This window comes from Mustela nivalis (genome assembly GCF_964662115.1).
Source record: "Mustela nivalis genome assembly, chromosome: 20".
NCBI lineage: Eukaryota > Metazoa > Chordata > Mammalia > Carnivora > Mustelidae > Mustela > Mustela nivalis.
Window position 1 is genome coordinate 41,343,481 of NC_139039.1, and position 17,230 is coordinate 41,360,710.

At 48.5% G+C, this 17,230-nt stretch overlaps 1 protein-coding gene and 1 long non-coding RNA gene across 15 annotated transcripts; one reads left to right on the forward strand and one right to left on the reverse strand.

Moving 5' to 3' along the window:
* Window positions 1-1,002: 1,002 nt before the first annotated feature.
* Window positions 1,003-13,644, reverse strand: ZNF596 (zinc finger protein 596). 4 transcript variants are annotated; one of them, XM_082715297.1, is made up of 7 exons: window positions 13,538-13,644; window positions 12,883-13,046; window positions 8,128-8,212; window positions 6,388-6,514; window positions 5,407-5,499; window positions 4,860-4,942; window positions 1,003-4,396 (listed from the first exon to the last, which is right to left on the reverse strand). In XM_082715297.1, the coding sequence occupies exons 3-7, from the start codon at window positions 8,137-8,139 to the stop codon at window positions 3,152-3,154; spliced, it is 1,560 nt and encodes a 519-aa protein (XP_082571423.1). In that variant the 5' UTR covers window positions 8,140-8,212; window positions 12,883-13,046; window positions 13,538-13,644; the 3' UTR covers window positions 1,003-3,151. The 4 variants fall into 4 exon arrangements, with proteins under 4 accessions (XP_082571423.1, XP_082571425.1, XP_082571426.1 ...); XM_082715299.1 differs by having other exon boundaries at window positions 12,883-13,040; window positions 13,538-13,612; XM_082715300.1 differs by having other exon boundaries at window positions 8,128-10,582; window positions 11,659-13,040; window positions 13,538-13,612.
* Window positions 13,610-16,901, forward strand: LOC309855219. Of its 11 annotated transcripts, none has more exons than XR_014306667.1 (5): window positions 13,617-13,685; window positions 14,963-15,220; window positions 15,332-15,480; window positions 15,606-15,786; window positions 16,576-16,901. It is a non-coding gene; the product is annotated as an uncharacterized lncRNA (long non-coding RNA). The 11 variants fall into 11 exon arrangements; XR_014306668.1 differs by having other exon boundaries at window positions 14,963-15,208; window positions 15,625-15,786; XR_014306669.1 differs by having other exon boundaries at window positions 13,618-13,685; window positions 14,963-15,208.
* Window positions 16,902-17,230: the final 329 nt, after the last annotated feature.

Genomic DNA, 17,230 nt, shown 5'->3' on the forward strand with positions numbered 1-17,230 from the left:
ATAACTATATTAAATGCTTATTTTGTTATTTATAAAAAAGATTTGTTATGTATTTGTCTGAGAGAGTGAGAGTGAGCACAGGCAGGCAGAGGGAGAGTAAGAAACACTCCTCGATGAGCAGAGAGCCCGATGCAGGGCTCCATTCCAGCACCCTGTGATCATGACCTGAGCTGAAGGCAGAGGCTTAACCGACCAAGCCACCCATGCACACCTATGTTCTTTCAAATCTTGTATTTGCTGTATCGTTTCTCATACCTTTTCTATGTGTGGCCCTGCTCCAAACTCAGGTCTCCTCTTGGGGGGGTGTGGAATTCCTGATTGCAGGCCTTCTCTTAATGCTGCAAGGCTGGGCCAGGTGCTGACAGCCTTCTTTTGCTTTCCCTAGTGTGCTGCCAAAGTGCTCCTGTTTGACTCCCAGTCCTACAGAGTGGGGCCAGTGCTGTCTGCATGCTCTAGCCAGCTGCAGGGCCTCAGTCTGGATGCAGTTGGGAGTGCACTCAGGGAGCTGAGCACCAGGTTTGGAGATGTGTGGGTGATGTGCACTGAGCACTGGGGGGTGTAGTCTGCAGTGGAGTTAGTAGGAGCCATGTCTTTGATACCCTGTAAGACCTTTACGTGCTCTTTTCACAGGATTCCCAGCCCCAGCTTATGTAGCTCACCCTGGTATTGTAGGGAGTGCAGAAAAGACCTGGGTTTCTTTGGCTAGAGGTCACTCACTCAGATGCTCTCCCTTTCCCTGTGGGAAAGAATGTGGGCCAGAATGCTTTCTCATGGCACCAAGGCGCGCCCTTTTTGGGGAATGGGGATCTAGGTAAAGTGAGACTGTTACTCTTACCCAAAAAGAGGTAATGCACCTGGTCTTCAGCGATCTTCCACTTGCTCCAGCCCTGTGCTGGACCTTCATCAGAAGGCAGTCCCACTGGTTTGTATGGTTGACGTATGGTTTGACATAAACACAGTCCCAAGAAACTAAATTAGGAAAGTGCAGATAACCAAACCACGTTCCCATGAGAAGCTATCAGACTTTTAATGTGATTCCAACTTGTAAACTGTGGAGATTTTTTTTCTTATATAAATAGTTAACTGTTTTTAAAATTCTAACAAATATATTACGCATTAAACCTAGAGATAAATCATTCTTTGGTCTGAAGTATGTCCAGGTGAATTATTTCTGTTTTGGCCCTGAATAGCTTGCATTGTACCAACTAACTAGTGGCAGCAGTGAACCCTTCGTGAAGGACGCAAGCAACTGCCCAGCGGCACCACAGTGTAGCCTCTCTGGGTGACATGACATGACATGACCTGAGGAGAGGGAAGCCCGCCGATGTGGTCATCATATTCACACCGGTTTCTTCTACTGAAGCACCTGGAAATGAACACCACAGAAGGACAGTCCGGAGAAGTAGGCAGCTTGTCCTGACTCAAACAAAATCAACTGGAAATTGGTTCAAGTGAAATACTGAGGCTTCTGCTTCCAGATAAGTTGTTGAGTAGAGACAAGACAGACAACAGGAAATTAAAGATTCAATCAAATAAAAATTGTACTGTTTTAAATTCAGAGATTTGTGAAATCAGAGAGGACTGTAAGAACCATGAAGAGACCATCCAATTTCCACAAGTCTGGGAATTTGCTTTGTATAGACACTGAAAATCATGGGCACAAAACCACTATGAGGAAATAGCAAGTAGATGGAGATAGGCTGATAGAAATACAGAGACTCTCCAACCCTGGGATCCTTTTCCCCATAGGTTGTTAGGTGGGGATAAGGAGGAAAAGCATTTTGTCTTCTCAGTTTATAGTACTTTGGGAGTTGTCTTCATAAATCTAGAGGAACAACCTGGAAGACATTAATGTCTTGAGTGAAATCAAAACTGCTGCCTAGCCCCAGCATATTTCAGCTCCTGGATGGAAGAAGTGATGTTTCCTCACTTGAAGAGAATAATAAACTCATCTGGGTAAAACCACATCAATGTAAGTCTCCTCCTCTTTTTAAGACAATGTGCAAAGTTAAAAAATACAAAAACATCTTTGCAAAGCAGTAGGAAAGGTGATGGAACAAATTCTCATGTATCTTTGGAGTTAGGAAGAAAATGTGTAATATTACTATACAAAAAAGAAGTTATAAGAAACACAGGAAGATGGAGAGACTCAATAGTTCTAGGTTTGGGAAGCACTATTCTGTTGGTGATGTTCACAGGTCACTTTAAGACTTTAAACACAGCAAGCAAATTAGGGTGAGGAAACACCGATAAACACAACAATGATTTCTTCAAACCAAAGGAGACAGTTGAAACGGATTGAAAAGGGCATTGCATCCTCACTCATACTGGTATAAATTAATTATAAGCATCTGTATTCTCTTTTTTGCCATGTGTGAACAAGGATGCCTAAGCACGTCCAAGTGAGTAGGATCAGCGACTTGGCCTGTTACCTGGTGTCTCCCGTCTTTCTGCATTTGCCTTTTGTGGGGCGACCTGGGATGCAGAGGTCTCCTCAGTTGGGTGTCTTGTGCATTTGTGGCTGCTATGATGGGGAAAAGGGCAAGGCAGGCTTGTCTCTTCTGCTGCTGCTTTCAGCTATGCCAAACTGGTGTTTGCCATTAGTAGAGGGAGTGCTTTGTCACTACAGACATTACTGTTAGGTCAGGTAATTTAGGCTTTCTGCACACAGGATACTCCAAATGTCCTCAATCCTTATGTCCTAGTTCTCATGGAACACAGCCCTTTGGCAACAAAATTCTCCGGTCTTCCTAGGAATGTCCCCCCCCCCCCTTATTGGTTATAGCAGACTTCTGCATGCCAGATGTGTTGCTGAATGAATGAGTGCATGGTGATTACAGGTCTAGAGACTCTGCTGCACAATTTGCTTATTTAAAGGATGAAGGAAAGTATTTCTGCATTAATTACAGACCTGTTTTCTCTGACATGCCACTTCTCCATTTTGTTCGACAGAACAGTGGGTGAAAATCCTTCCATTCTCCATTTATATTCTTCCATGTTAGTCCATTCTGTGAAGGTTTGGTCACACAGGTGTGACCCACATGCAGATTCTCTTCACTTGGGATTACCTTCAGTTGAGTAAAGTAGTAAGGATGGAAAAATGCTCTCCCACACCGATTATAAACCTAGTGTTTCTTGAGTGTTTGAGCCCTCAAGAGTGTTTATAGTTTGAAGCTATAGGTGGTGAATTGTCTACACTGATTATTTTTACATGTATTTTCTCATGTTGTCTAAGGTTAAAATATTTACTGAAGGCTTTCCCACATACATAACATTTATATGGTTTCTCTCCAGTGTGGATTCTCTTATGCAATCTAAAATTATAGCTTCTGTTGAAGGCTTTTCCACATACACTGCATTTGTATGGTTTCTCACCGGTGTGAGTTCTCTCATGTCGTCTAAGGACAGAAGAGTGATTGAAAGCTTTCCCACACAGGGGACATTCGTATGGTTTTTCTCCAGTGTGAGTTCTCTCATGTCTTTTAAGGACAGAAGAATCAGTAAAGGCTTTCCAACAGAGGTGACATTCATACGGTTTCTCTCCAGTGTGGGTTCTCTCATGTCGTCTAAGGACGGAAGATTCAGTGAAAGCTTTCCCACATAGATGACATTCGTAGGGTTTCTCTCCAGTGTGAGTTCTCTCGTGTTTTCTAAGGTGAGAACAGTGAGTGAATGCCTTTCCACAGAGATGACACTCATACGGTTTCTCTCCATTATGAGTTCGCTCATGTTGTCTAAGGTACGAAGTTTTACTGAATGTCTTCCCACATAGATGGCATCCATATGGTTTCTCTCCAAAGTGAGCTCTTTCATGTTTGTTAAGGTCAGAACAGTGAGTGAAGGCTTTCCCACACAGATGGCATTCATGGGGTTTTTTCCTTGTGTGAATCATCTCGTGTCGCCGAAGGTTATAACTCTTACTGAAGGCTTTCCCACACAGATGACATCCATATGATTTCTCTCCAGTGTGAATTCTCTCATGTTTTCTAAGGTCAGAACAATGAGTGAAGGCCTTCCCACACAGATGACATCCATGTGGTTTCACTCCAGTGTGAATCATCTCATGTCGCCTCAGGTTAGAACTTTTTCCAAAGGCTTTCCCACATTCATGACATTCAAATGTTTTCTCTCCATTCTGAGTAGTACTGGTTTGGCTATGGGCAGAGCTTTGAATACAGGCATTCCCACGCTGAAGACATTCATGTGATTTACTTGTACTGTGACTCTGCTTACGTGTATTAAATGATGGGGAACAACTGCTGTCTTTTCCACATTCTTTGCTGATACAGGGATTCTTTCCCATTTTAGGTACCACATATTGAGTCCATGTTAGTATTTCAGTTAAATTTTCTCCAAAATCATTGCATTCAAAAGGATTCTCCTGAGTGTGAGATCTCTGTTATTCAAAAGGAAATGAGAAACTGTTGAAAAAGTTCCTCAAATTTATTCCTTCCTTCCTTCATCTACATATAAATTCTATAGTCATCATTCAGGGACAGAGTCCTACAACACTCTACATTAGTTACATAAACATATATGTATGCCTCTCCAGCAAGCACAGAAATTTTCTTTTTTTTAGTAGCCCAAATGCAGAGATACCTGATTAAAGACAATGTTTCAAAACAATACTGTGTTTCAAATGTTAGGTATGTAAGTTATGACCATGTAGCTGTTTACAAGACCTCAGGTTATAGTTTTGACTTCAGATTAATTTCTTCCCTAAAATAAAACTAACCAAAACTTCTTGCTGTGAAAACCCTTGATTCCAGCTTAAATTATGATTGGTTAATGGTGCCCAATTCCTTCCTTATTCAATACCCACATTTCTCAAAGCACAGGTTCATCCCCTTGAGGCTTACCATTGCACTGACTAATGCTGTGTCCTTCTTGCAGACATGTTGCATGAGTATCATTTCTTGTTTTTTAAGATCATCTTCCCTATCTGAAATGATTGGGGAAAAAATTGCAATAATGACACAGAATTAAGATGCTGAAGACACTAAATGCTCATGGAATATGTTTTGAATACTGACACAGAGATGGGAAAGAAAGTCAAATTAAGGAATACCATAAGGAGAAGAAACACATAGGACATCAACAGTTGACATTTTCAGGACTGAAAGATGAGAAAAGTAGGATGGAGACGGCAAGCTGGGGAGGAAAAGAGAGGGAAAATCTTCACATAAGAAAATCATGGAAAGGGACATTTGGTGTATTTTAACTTCAATAGTACGTAATTATTACCTTCCCAAAGACGGAACAGAAATTGACACCTGTTAAATATAATGACAATATCTAAAAATATTTCCCCCTATCATATTATCTATCTTTTTAAAAAGCAGCTAAGTTTTATCTGATGATTCTTAGGGCCTACTCACTCACTTAGTAGCTCTTAAGGTAGCTCACCCAGACTCTGGCATTGCAGCAAACCTAGCCCTTTTGAAAGGTGCTCTCCTGGTTCCAAGTGGGAAATCGTTTCAGATTTGTAGAGCTGTCTGCCTGTTCATAGAAAAAAGAGAATTGAATTTTGACTTCTGTGTAGGACATGGCATGATCATCAATGTAGGGCCAACTAATGGGAAAGAATGAGGTAACCTCTGAGAGTCCTCTCTGGTAAGAGTATGTTGAAAACAACATAGGTAGTCCTTCACCAACAGAAGGTTAACTCTTGACCTTTCCCAAAGACTTTAATGACCTGTCATTATTGATGCCTAACTAAGTTCAGAGACCAACTGTGCAATCTTCAATATTTTAACACAGTGAGAAGATGTAAGTTCTCACAGTGTTTGAGTATTATATCCTAAATGAACCCAATAAATAAAACTCCACCAGAAAATCTAGATTCTGCATGGAAAACCACCTGTTTTTTTTTCCTTAAGATTTATTTATTTTAGAGAGACCCAGTGTGGGGAGGGGAAAAGGGCGAGAGAAACTTAAGCAGATTCTGCACTGAGCATGGAGCCACTTTATTGTTCAATTCCACGACTCTGAGCTCATGACCTGACCTGAAACAGAGTTGGACACTTAACCAGCTGTGCTACCCAGGTGCTCCTGGGTTTTTTTTTTTTTTTTTTTAATACCATGGTCTGATCAGTCCCCACCAGAAAATTTTTTTTTTTTTTAAAAAGTCAATGTATTTACTTACCAATTCAAAAATAATGAATTCCCACCACTGTTTGGGTGTTGTAGAGATTGAGCAGCAAGAAAGACATGAAACTGTGAAGAAAATTACATTCTAGTGGGATGACAAATCAAAGTACAATGTGAAGATTGTTGTGAGTTGTAAGAAGGACAGTTTTCAGTGAGAAATGAGGAGTCTTAGCCACAAAGCTGTTGAGTGAATGAGTGACTAGAAATATACATACATAGTAACACTAAGAGACTCACCAATTGAGACCAGGTGACTGATGTTCTCCAGCATCACATCTCTGAAGAGTTTTCTCTGGGACCTGTCCAGCAGGGTCCACTCTTCCTGAGTAAAGTCTACAGCTACATCCTCAAACGTCACTGATTCCTAGAAGATTATGGATGTTTTCAGACAGGACCATCCCTGCCAATATTCAGGGGCAGATAGTCCAGACAACGGCACTAAGGAAGTGGGGGCTGCACGTACAGGAAGCTCAAACAGAATGCTGGGCTCAGTCATCTTCAGTGCACACCTGGACATCTGACTTTCACATATACCCAGACACATTCATAATACATACATTTCATTACAGAGATATAGAATGAGGTGTGATCTAACCTGTGGGTTTTGCAATAAACTTGTAAGTGAGACTTCCAGATCATGCGTATAATAGTCTCTCTGGAACACTATTAAAACTAAAACACTATTTTCCACCAATTTCAAGTAAATCTATGGACTCATGACACAACCTGCCACTTTTAAAGTACTTTGACAATATTATGCCCCTATACGATCTCAGTTTCATCATCTATCATGATCATCTTTTATGAGTTCTTAAAGATCCAATGACCTAGTAAATGCTAACAGCAAACATTTAAATGCAACTTCTAGTTTTACTATCCATTAACTACCAGAGTATTGAAACAGTGTCCATAATTCTGTAAAACTGAACAGAATCCACACAGGATATGAAATCAGCAGCACATCCTTTAATCTTCACATAACAGGTATTTATTATAAAGCATAAAGATAAATGGTTCATTATAAAGCATAAGGACAAATGGTTCATGAGCGTGAGCCAGAGGCTGAGACTTCCCTAAGGAAGGATAGTAGTGTCCGGACCCCTCCTATTTCCTGAGGCCCTCCAGGGATCTGTTATCATCATGCTTTTCTTTATCTCATCTCTCGGTTCAAGTATGCTTAAAGCCACTTTACTGTTCCTGTCTCTTCAGCTCATCGAAAATTCCCAGGGGTCCTTGGGCTTCATTTTACCTCCTATACTCCTTTTCCTGAATCACAAAGTTAAGAAAACAATATTCCCTATACATTGTTTCCAGTTACCAAATTTGAACTAAGGGAAATTATAAAGAGGGGGAAAAAATCAGGATTTGGGATAAAGGAAGTAATGACTTTTAGTTTTCTCTTTTATAAGTTTCAAAAAGTACAAACACATCCTATCAAAACTTTTAAGAGGTTTAAATTGGGGGAAAGAAAGGAGGACTCCTCCTTGGCTTCTCTGGCATGACCGTCATTCATTTTCCCTCAGTATTAATCAGCAACAACCTCCCCACCCCCGGCACATATAATACTGCATTGACAGAGCTCACATGTGGGAACATCTGCCTTTCTACTGGACTGTAAAGTTATGCTCCTTTTTCATCTCTATCACCTGTACTGACCTGAATCCTAAGCCCACTACAGTTAATAAAATGGTTAACAAGTGCATTTTTGGTGCCAACTAGGGCATGGGATGGCTATGAAGAAAAACTTCTCTCATGTCTCCTGAAAATGTAGGGCATTAACTGAACCTGAGATATCTCAGCGTAACATTGGGAAAGAGATTACCACATGATGAGTCCTTGACCAAACATGACCATTCCACAGTTCTTGGAAAGCTTGAAAAACTTGAGTGTACTTAGAACATGAATGCCTGTGGGATTTATGTCCACATGATGGCAACAGACACGCTATTTCAGTAGGAAGAATAACTCCCTACTCACTTGTGAGTCCATTCTTAGTAGCTCAGTTGCCAAGTGTCTTCTGGGTTTTCACTCATACACAGTCTCTCAGCAACAGGAGGCAAAGCTGAGGAATAAGAAAGGAGCCAATTAAACTATAGCTGCCCACAGTGTCCATACACATTTGTTACGAAGACCACTCCACTTGGAAGTAATCCCCAGCAGACCGGACAGAAACATGCAATGTGCTCCAAAGGAAACAGGGAGAAGAGGTCAGCTTTCCAAAGGTAAGGCTCTACTACTGCTTGGAGAAACGAAAGCAATACTCTCAATTTAGGAAGAATGTGAAGAGCCAGTTCCCTCCAATTCCAATTCCAGGATTTCTTGCACCTGCCACATGCGGAAGCACTGTGAAATTTCCCAGACTTAGGCATTCGCTTGTTTATTAGCAGTTTCCCTAACTCCTCAGCTCTCTGGTGTCTCAACTCCATCCCTATACTTCCCTGTCCAGCCCTCTGGATACACATATCATCCATCATTGTCTCCACCAACACTGGCCTTTAGATTTGTTCTGACTGGGTTTTTGGTTATGAAGCAAGATCGTTAAGTTTGAATTCTATGGGGGTGACTGGGTCCTCAGTCGGTTGGGCATCTGACTTTGGCTCAGGTCATCATCCCAGTGTCCTGGGATCAAACTCCACATCACCTCCCTGCTCAGTGGGGAGTCTGCTCCTACCCCAGCTCATGCTCTCTTTAATGAATAAATAATCTTAAAAAAATGCATTTAATGGTAAGATTAGCCAGTTAAGTGACTTACTTCATTTTCAGGGTCAAAGGCACCCACCTTACAAATTTACCCCTTAAAATTCCCTGCATCAGAAAATTGCAGGAATATGTGGGTTACAGCAGAACTCATGTCTAATAATCTTTATGGGGTAGTACTTCCAGAAATTAAAGAATGAGAGGATTTTAGGAGGATGTTTATTTACTCCAGCTGAAGTTTTAGAAAATTGTTCACTGAAATCTGCATTAGCTGAAACTTCCCTGAATTTCGATGTTTGATTTTGGGTATTTGTCTGTGAAAGCATTTATAAATTTTAACTCCTCCCCTAAAACACCCATAAGAAGTAAGTGTATTTCATGGACAAGTAATAACGAGTCATAAATAAAAGCAGGTTTAACTTACCCATTTGTATCTCATGTCAAGAAAAGATAAAGTTTTATTTTATGTGATTCTGTGCTTGGGAGATAAACATAATTTGTTTCTTCCTCAAAAGAATTCTGCTAATAATTATGGTCCTGAATCACCATCATCATCATCTTTCTCCTAGTTTGGAAAATGTGCCACTCAGGATTTTGAATAAACTGTGGGGAGGAAATCAGCATGTGGACTAGGTGGTTCTCTGTGGTCTACTAAAGCACCAGGGAAGAGGGATGATAAACTTGCAGATGGAGAGGAACAAGTGTCTGCCCTGTGCTTCACAATGCCCGATTCCTGCTGAAGCCCACCTGTCACCTGGCATTCAGGGGAATGGGAGTCTGTGTGACCCTCCCTTTCAAGTTACAATCCTTGCAGTCTCTTGCGGTATAGGCTGAATACAGGATTACCAAGGGAGGATGTGGAGTTCTCCTGTCTCTGTGCTCCCAGGCTCTCTCCCATCTATTAACACTCACTGCACATTATCCTCCCATCCCAAAACCAAGGTTTACCTCCCCGTTGGAGAGATGTTTGTTCTTTGCTTATTTTAAAATTTCTTGGTCTTTCCTTTCCCAAAGGTCTTGTGCTTTGTGTGTGGGTGTTTTGGGCTAGGCAGAGATGACAGAAGGAGAGGCCTGGGGAGAATAAACTATCATTGCATTGGCCTTATGCATGCATTGGAGTTGTGTTCAATAGTGACAAGGCCTGCCCTTTTCACCCCTGCCGCTGAAGGTTCCAGACCTTATTCCAGCCTCCTGAGCAACAGCAACTTCTCTATTTCATGGTTTTACTCACACTGATTAAAAGCTTTTAATTTCCCTTTTTTCCAGAACATCATATCAATACATCAAAAAATGTACTGTTGGGGCGCCTGAGTGGTTCAGTCTGTTACGCCTCTCTGCCTTCCACTCAGGTCATGATCTCAGGGTCCTGGGACTGAGTGCCTGTATGGGGCTCTCCGTTCATGGGAGAGTCTGCTTCTCCCTCTTCTTCTGCCCCTTGCCCTGGCTGGTGGGGGCTCTGTCTAAATAAATAAAATCTTCAGAACCACATTAAAAAAAAGAAAAGTGTTGAATATTAGACGACCTGTTTAAACCTGGTTTTGAATGTGAAGACCTGAGTCCTCAATATATCCAAGTGCTGCACATGGAAACACTGTAGGGGCCCACGGAAACACTGTAGCAGCCCACAGAAACACTGCAGCTGCACACGGAAACACTGTAGCTGCACAAGGAAATGCTGTAGCTGCACACAGAAAAGCTATAGCTGGACTCAGAACACTAGCTGCGCACGGAAACACTAGCTGCGCACGGAAACGCTGTAGCTGCACAAGGAAATGCTGTAGCTGCACACAGAAAAGCTATAGCTGGACTCAGAACACTAGCTGCACACGGAAACACTAGCTGCGCACGGAAACGCTGTAGCTGCGCACGGAAACACTAGCTGCGCACGGAACGCTGTAGCTGCGCACGGAAACACTAGCTGCGCACGGAAACACTAGCTGTGCACGGAACGCTGTAGCTGCGCACGGAACGCTGTAGCTGCGCACGGAAACACTAGCTGCACACGGAAACACTAGCTGCGCACGGAACGCTGTAGCTGCGCACGGAAATACTGTAGCTGCGCACGGAAACACTAGCTGCGCACGGAAACGCTGTAGCTGCGCATGGAAACACTAGCTGCGTATGGAAACACTAGCTGCGCACGGAAACCCTGTAGCTGCCCACGGAAACACTAGCTGTGCACGGAAACGCTGTAGCTGCGCTCAGAAACGCTGTAGCTGTGCACGGAAACACTAGCTGTGCACGGAAACGCTGTAGTTGCGCACGGAAACACTACCTGCGCACGGAAACACTGTAGTGGTGCAGGAAAACACTAGCTGCGCACGGAAACGCTGTAGCTGAGCACGGAAACGCTGTCACTGCGCACGGAACGCTGTAGCTGCGCACGGACACTAGCTGTGCACGGAAACGCTGTAGCTGCGCATGGAAACACTAGCTGTGCACGGAAACACTGTAGTGGTGCAAGGAAACACTAGCTGCGCACGGAAACGCTGTAGTTGCACTCGGAAACGCTGTAGCTGCACATGGAAACGCTGTAGCTGCGCACGGAAACACTAGCTGCGCACGGAATGCTGTAGCTGGGTACGGAAACACTAGCTGCGTATGGAAACACTAGCTGCGCACGGAAACACTAGCTGCGCACGGAAACACTAGCTGCGCTCGGAAACGCTGTAGCTGCGCACGGAAACGCTGTAGCTGCGCTCGGAAACGCTGTAGCTGCGCACGGAAACGCTGTAGCTGCGCACGGAAACGCTGTAGCTGCGCACGGAAACACTAGCTGCGCACGGAAACGCTGTAGCTACGCACGGAAACGCTGTAGCTGAGCACGGAAACGCTGTAGCTGCGCACGGAAACGCTGTAGCTGCGCACGGAAACACTAGCTGCGCTCGGAAACGCTGTAGCTGCGCACGGAAACGCTGTAGCTGCGCTCGGAAACGCTGTAGCTGCGCACGGAAACGCTGTAGCTGCGCTCGGAAACGCTGTAGCTGCGCACGGAAACGCTGTAGCTGCGCACGGAAACGCTGTAGCTGCGCACGGAAACACTAGCTGCGCACGGAAACGCTGTAGCTACGCACGGAAACGCTGTAGCTGAGCACGGAAACGCTGTAGCTGCGCACGGAAACGCTGTAGCTGCGCACGGAAACACTAGCTGCGCTCGGAAACGCTGTAGCTGCGCACGGAAACGCTGTAGCTGCGCTCGGAAACGCTGTAGCTGCGCACGGAAACGCTGTAGCTGCGACCGAAACGCTGTAGCTGCGCACGGAAACGCTGTAGCTGCGCTCGGAAACGCTGTAGCTGCGCACGGGAAACGCTGTAGCTGCGCTCGGAAACGCTGTAGCTGCGCACGGAAACGCTGTAGCTGAGCACGGAAACGCTGTAGCTGCGCACGGAAACACTAGCTGCGCTCGGAAACGCTGTAGCTGCGCACGGAAACGCTGTAGCTGCGCACGGAAACGCTGTAGCTGCGCTCGGAAACGCTGTAGCTGCGCTCGGAAACGCTGTAGCTGTGCACGGAAACGCTGTAGCTGCGCACGGAAACGCTGTAGCTGCGCTCGGAAACGCTGTAGCTGCGCACAGAAACGCTGTAGCTGTGCACGGAAACGCTGTAGCTGCGCACGGAAACGCTGTAGCTGCGCACGGAAACGCTGTAGCTGCGCTCGGAAACGCTGTAGCTGCGCACAGAAACGCTGTAGCTGCGACCGAAACGCTGTAGCTGCGCACGGAAACGCTGTAGCTGCGCTCGGAAACGCTGTAGCTGCGCACGGGAAACGCTGTAGCTGCGCTCGGAAACGCTGTAGCTGCGCACGGAAACGCTGTAGCTGAGCACGGAAACGCTGTAGCTGCGCACGGAAACACTAGCTGCGCTCGGAAACGCTGTAGCTGCGCACGGAAACGCTGTAGCTGCGCTCGGAAACACTCTAGCTGCGCACCGAAACGCTGTAGCTGTGCACGGAAACGCTGTAGAATTATCTGCTAACCAACAAGAAACCCTTCCGTACGAAAAGTACCGCGGACTCTCGTCTGAATGTGACTTACCTGAGTTAACCAGGAGAGCAACTTAGGACTTCACAGCCATGGCCCTTGCATTGCCCGGCGCCAGTGCTGGCCGGGTCACCCGACTGTCCGTGTTCCCGCGCTGCTCTGCCCTCACATGCCGACCTGTGTTCCCCGGGCCACTTCCTCCCTCACGACCGCTGCTCCTGTCGGGAGTCCTCCGTGACCGCCCCGCCCGGCCTGCACGCCGCTGCGCGGGGAGCCCGCCGTCCCTTCCCGGTCTTTCCTCCTCACCCCGCCGACACCCCGCGCCGCTCTCCGGGACGGAGGCGCTCCCTTCCCAGCGGGACCCGGCACGCGAACACGCCGGCACCGCAGCCCCGGGGCAGGTCTGGGGCGCGGGGACCGGGCCCGCTCTCCCCGCCGAGGCGGGGACGCACCCCCGGCCGCCGGAGGACGACGGCGGCGGCATCGGGGAGGACTGGATTCTGTGCAGGCCTCGGGGGCGCCTTCGACCGCCAACAGACACGGACTACCGGCCCAGGGAGCGCAGGGCCCGGCGACTCCCCGCGGGTCTGACGGGCGGTTGCGGGGCCTGGGGCGCCCGCAGGAGTCCTCGGTCCCGGGGCGTGGAGAACCAGGCCAGGAAGGGGCCGACGAGCCCGGGTTTAAGCCTCAGAGACCACAATCCACTCACCAGACCAGGACCTTCGCTTCCGGAAATCCTCTTCCGGGTTAGTAGGAAATTACGTGAGGGGCGGGGCCTTTGCCCGGGAGGGGCGAGGCCAAGGTGGGGCGGGGCCGGTGCAGCGGGCGCGGCCCTCCCGGGACGTGGCAGAGCCAGGGTGAGCGGGGACGAGTGGCCGCGGAGGGGCGGGGCTGGGGCGCGGCCAGCGTGGGGCTGGGGATCGCGAGCGCGGCAGACCGCGGCCACAGCGCAGGGGCGGGGCCCGAGGGAGGACTAGGCGGAGCCGGGCCGGGACGCCGGCGAAGGGGCGGGACCGCGGCCGGCGTGGGGCGGGGCCGGGACGCCGGCGTGGGGCGGGGCCGGGGCGCGGCCGGCGTGGGGCGGGGCCGGGGCCGGGTGCGTCGGGAGCTAGGAAGAGGCGGCCGCAGACTTTCCGCTCGGCCCCACGGTCGCAGGCGCGCGCCGGCGGCTGGCCGCTCGGGTCGGTGGGCGGCTGCGCGGTGTCCGCGGGAGCCGGCCGCCGCTCCCCTGCGCCCGGCGGCTGTTGGGGGCACTTCCAGGTGAGACCGGGAGGCGCGCGGCCTCGGGCCCCGCGTGCGCAGACGCGCCCCGGTTGGGGTGACAGGTGTGAGCGCGGCCCCCGTTGTCTGGGCCGGCGGGGCGCGGCGGGGGCGGCCTTGGGGCGGCGCGGGGCGGCGGGCGGCCGGGCTCTCGGAGTTTTAGGAAATAAACCAGGCAGAGTCAATTATCATATGGTTTCACTTATTTGTGGAGCATAACAAATAGCATGGAGGACAAGGGGAGATGGAGAGGAGAAGGGAGTTGGGGGAAACTGGAAGGGGAGGTGAACCATGAGAGACTATGGACTCTGAAAAACAACCTGAGGGGTTTGAAGGGGCGGGAGTGGGAGGTCGGGGAACCAGGTGGTGGGTATTGGAGAGGGCACGGATTGCACGGAGCACTGGGTGTGCTGCAAAAACAGTGAATTCTGTTACGCTGAAAATAAATTAATTAATTAAAAAACAAAAACAAAAACCAGGAGACGTGTTAAAGCGCAGCTCTCAGGGCGTGGGGCTGTTTCTGCGTTGGGTGTAGGGACCTCGCAGTGTTGCCGTGGGCGGCGGGTGGTTGTGCTCCACTGAGGTGCGGTGCGCCGAGTGGTAACGCACACCGGGGAGCGGAGTGGGGTTCGTGGCAGCAGGTTACTAGGAGGAAACGTGAGGGTTAGGGTTGGTGAGAAGAGTGACCTGATAGGTTTCTTGCTGAAGTCCGTCCGGGATTGTGGGTTCGTGCAGAGTAGGGACTGCCCGGATACCGTGGGGCCTGAGGACAGGCCCTCCGAAATGTACAGTGACATTGGTCGTTTTAAGTAAGAATTTCTTAAGAGACAGGCCATGCCAGAAGGACACCCAGACTTTCCTCTTCCTCCCTGAGGCACGAAGAAAGTCCGCCATGTGGAAGGCTGGTGTACAAAGGAAGCGGATTCAGATTCTGAGCCAGCAGAGCCGTACACAGACTTGTTCAAACCGTGAACCTGGTTGACGGCCCCTCCACGCGCATTGTACATCTGCTTTGTGAAGAAGTCGCCTAAAGGAAAACCGACTTGTCCTTGAGATGCCCATCAATGCCCCCTGCGTTCCTTGAAGCTAACCCTAACCCTAAAACTCATAATTCCTGCCAGTATGTTAACCTGTGAGCTTTTGAGTTTTTACAAGATGTGAAAAGTTTATAATGCTCTGGAGCGCGTTCTCTGTTAAGAGCATGTTTCCTGGGCACCTGGAGTGAAACTCTCTTTCTTCTCAGGTGTGTTTGCATCAGCATTTCCTGTTGTAGTCAGCAGGATTCAGAGCAACTCTGTGGGAAGAGCCGCGTGTTGTCTGGCAACTGGCCCTCGGTGCCCGCCCAGGACCACTGTGCCCGTCCAGCTTCTCAGCACCTCAGGGGCGTGTCGCGTGAGTTCTCACTGATATCCCGACCTCCTCAGCTTGCGGTGACGGGCTTGATGTGCATTCCAGTTGTTGAAGCCTGCTGGTAATGTTCGTTCTTTTTCTTTTCTTTCTTTTTTTTTTCTTCAAAGATTTACTTATTCATTTTAGAGAATGAAAGAGAGAGTGCGAGCAGGGGGTGAGGGAGACAGTCTCAAGCAGACTCCCATCTGAGCGCGGAGCCGAATGGGCAGATCCTTCCCTGAGATTGTGACCTGAGCTGGAGGCAAGAGTCAGATGCCCAACAGACTGAGTCCCCCAGATGCCACCCTGGTAATGTAATGTTCTTTAGGTGGGAATAACCTAGAGGGGTTGGAGTTACTGGGTTGTTTTAACTTCGCATTATACTAATTGATGTTATTGATAAAAGCCTTGAGTAAATTTTCTGGCTAGAAACATGAAGAACTGAATCGTTCACTTTGGAAGAGAGGGGACATTTGCTGCTTCTGGCCAAATAGCACTTTCAGGAGACCTCCCAGGAGATAGAGCTGGGAAGCTTTTTTTTTTTTTTTTAAAGATTTTATTTATTTATTTGACAGACAGAGATCACAAGTAGGCAGAGAAGCAGGCAGAGAGAGAGGGGGAAGCAGGCTCCCCACCGAGCAGAGAGCCTGATGTGGGAGGAGCCGATCCCAGGACCCTGAGGTCATGACCTGAGCCAAAGGCAGAGGCTCAACCCACTGAGCCACCCAGGCTCCCACAGTTGGGAAGTCCTGATTGCTGAGGAAGCCCTGGCACCCCTAGAGGTAGGCAGTACCAGAGGGTCTGACAGTCCTTAGTGTCAGATGAACCTGTATGAGGAACCCCGGGAGTGTGGCCCTGCACCCTGAAGGCTCTGCCAGTGGGTGGGGTGGGCTAGACCTCCATGGGGCTGGGTACCCCCCCCCCCACTGGACTGGGTTTTTACTGTGCGTGGGCAGGTGAGGAAGGTGGGGTGAGGTTGGGACCTGGAGCTGGGCAATGTCTGGCCAAGCTGGGTGACAGGAGGATGTTGTTGGGGCATTCATGGCATCTGCCTTTTTCTAAGCCTTAACCTGCATAGTTGGGTCTCTCTCTCCTCAGGGCAGACCTGGAAAACATGGATTTCTCTGCAGGGTCGGGGCCTGCCCACTGACTGGGGAGCTGGCCGAATGCGGCACCTGGGAGCCCATGGTGTGGCCAGTCTGCAGGGTGAGTGACTGTCGCCAGTTGAGAGCTGCCGTGTCAGAAAGTTTCAGAGGACGGTTTCCTGCTACCTGGAGGTTATATGCACAGAGGTGGACTCTTAATGTGGTGGAAGTTTTTCAGTTTTGGCTGCTACATCTGCCTAAATTATGTTCCTGTATTAGAAAAATGCACATATTTCATGCAGTGAAATGCTGTAAATACATGCATTGCTTTTCTGCACAGGACTGTGTGGCTGCTGGGGTATTCTTCACCAAGACAGTTAGGAGATTGGATTCCTGGTAACCCCATGGGTACCCCTTCAGGGGAGGTGAGGATTGGCACCTCAGAAATACTTCAGAATGGGAGGGCTCCTGTCTGGGATGGTGTTGGGTTCCGGAGTGAATTATGGCGCCAGTAACCTGGAGGACTGGCCCGGCCCCACTGCCCTCACGTGGTGAAAGAGGAGCTGGACTCGGCCCCCGTGAGCCACAAACCACAGCATGGCCAGCTGCGTGGGTACAAGGCAGCGTGTGATAGCGGCCCACGAGGAGCAGGCAGTATCTGCCTCATG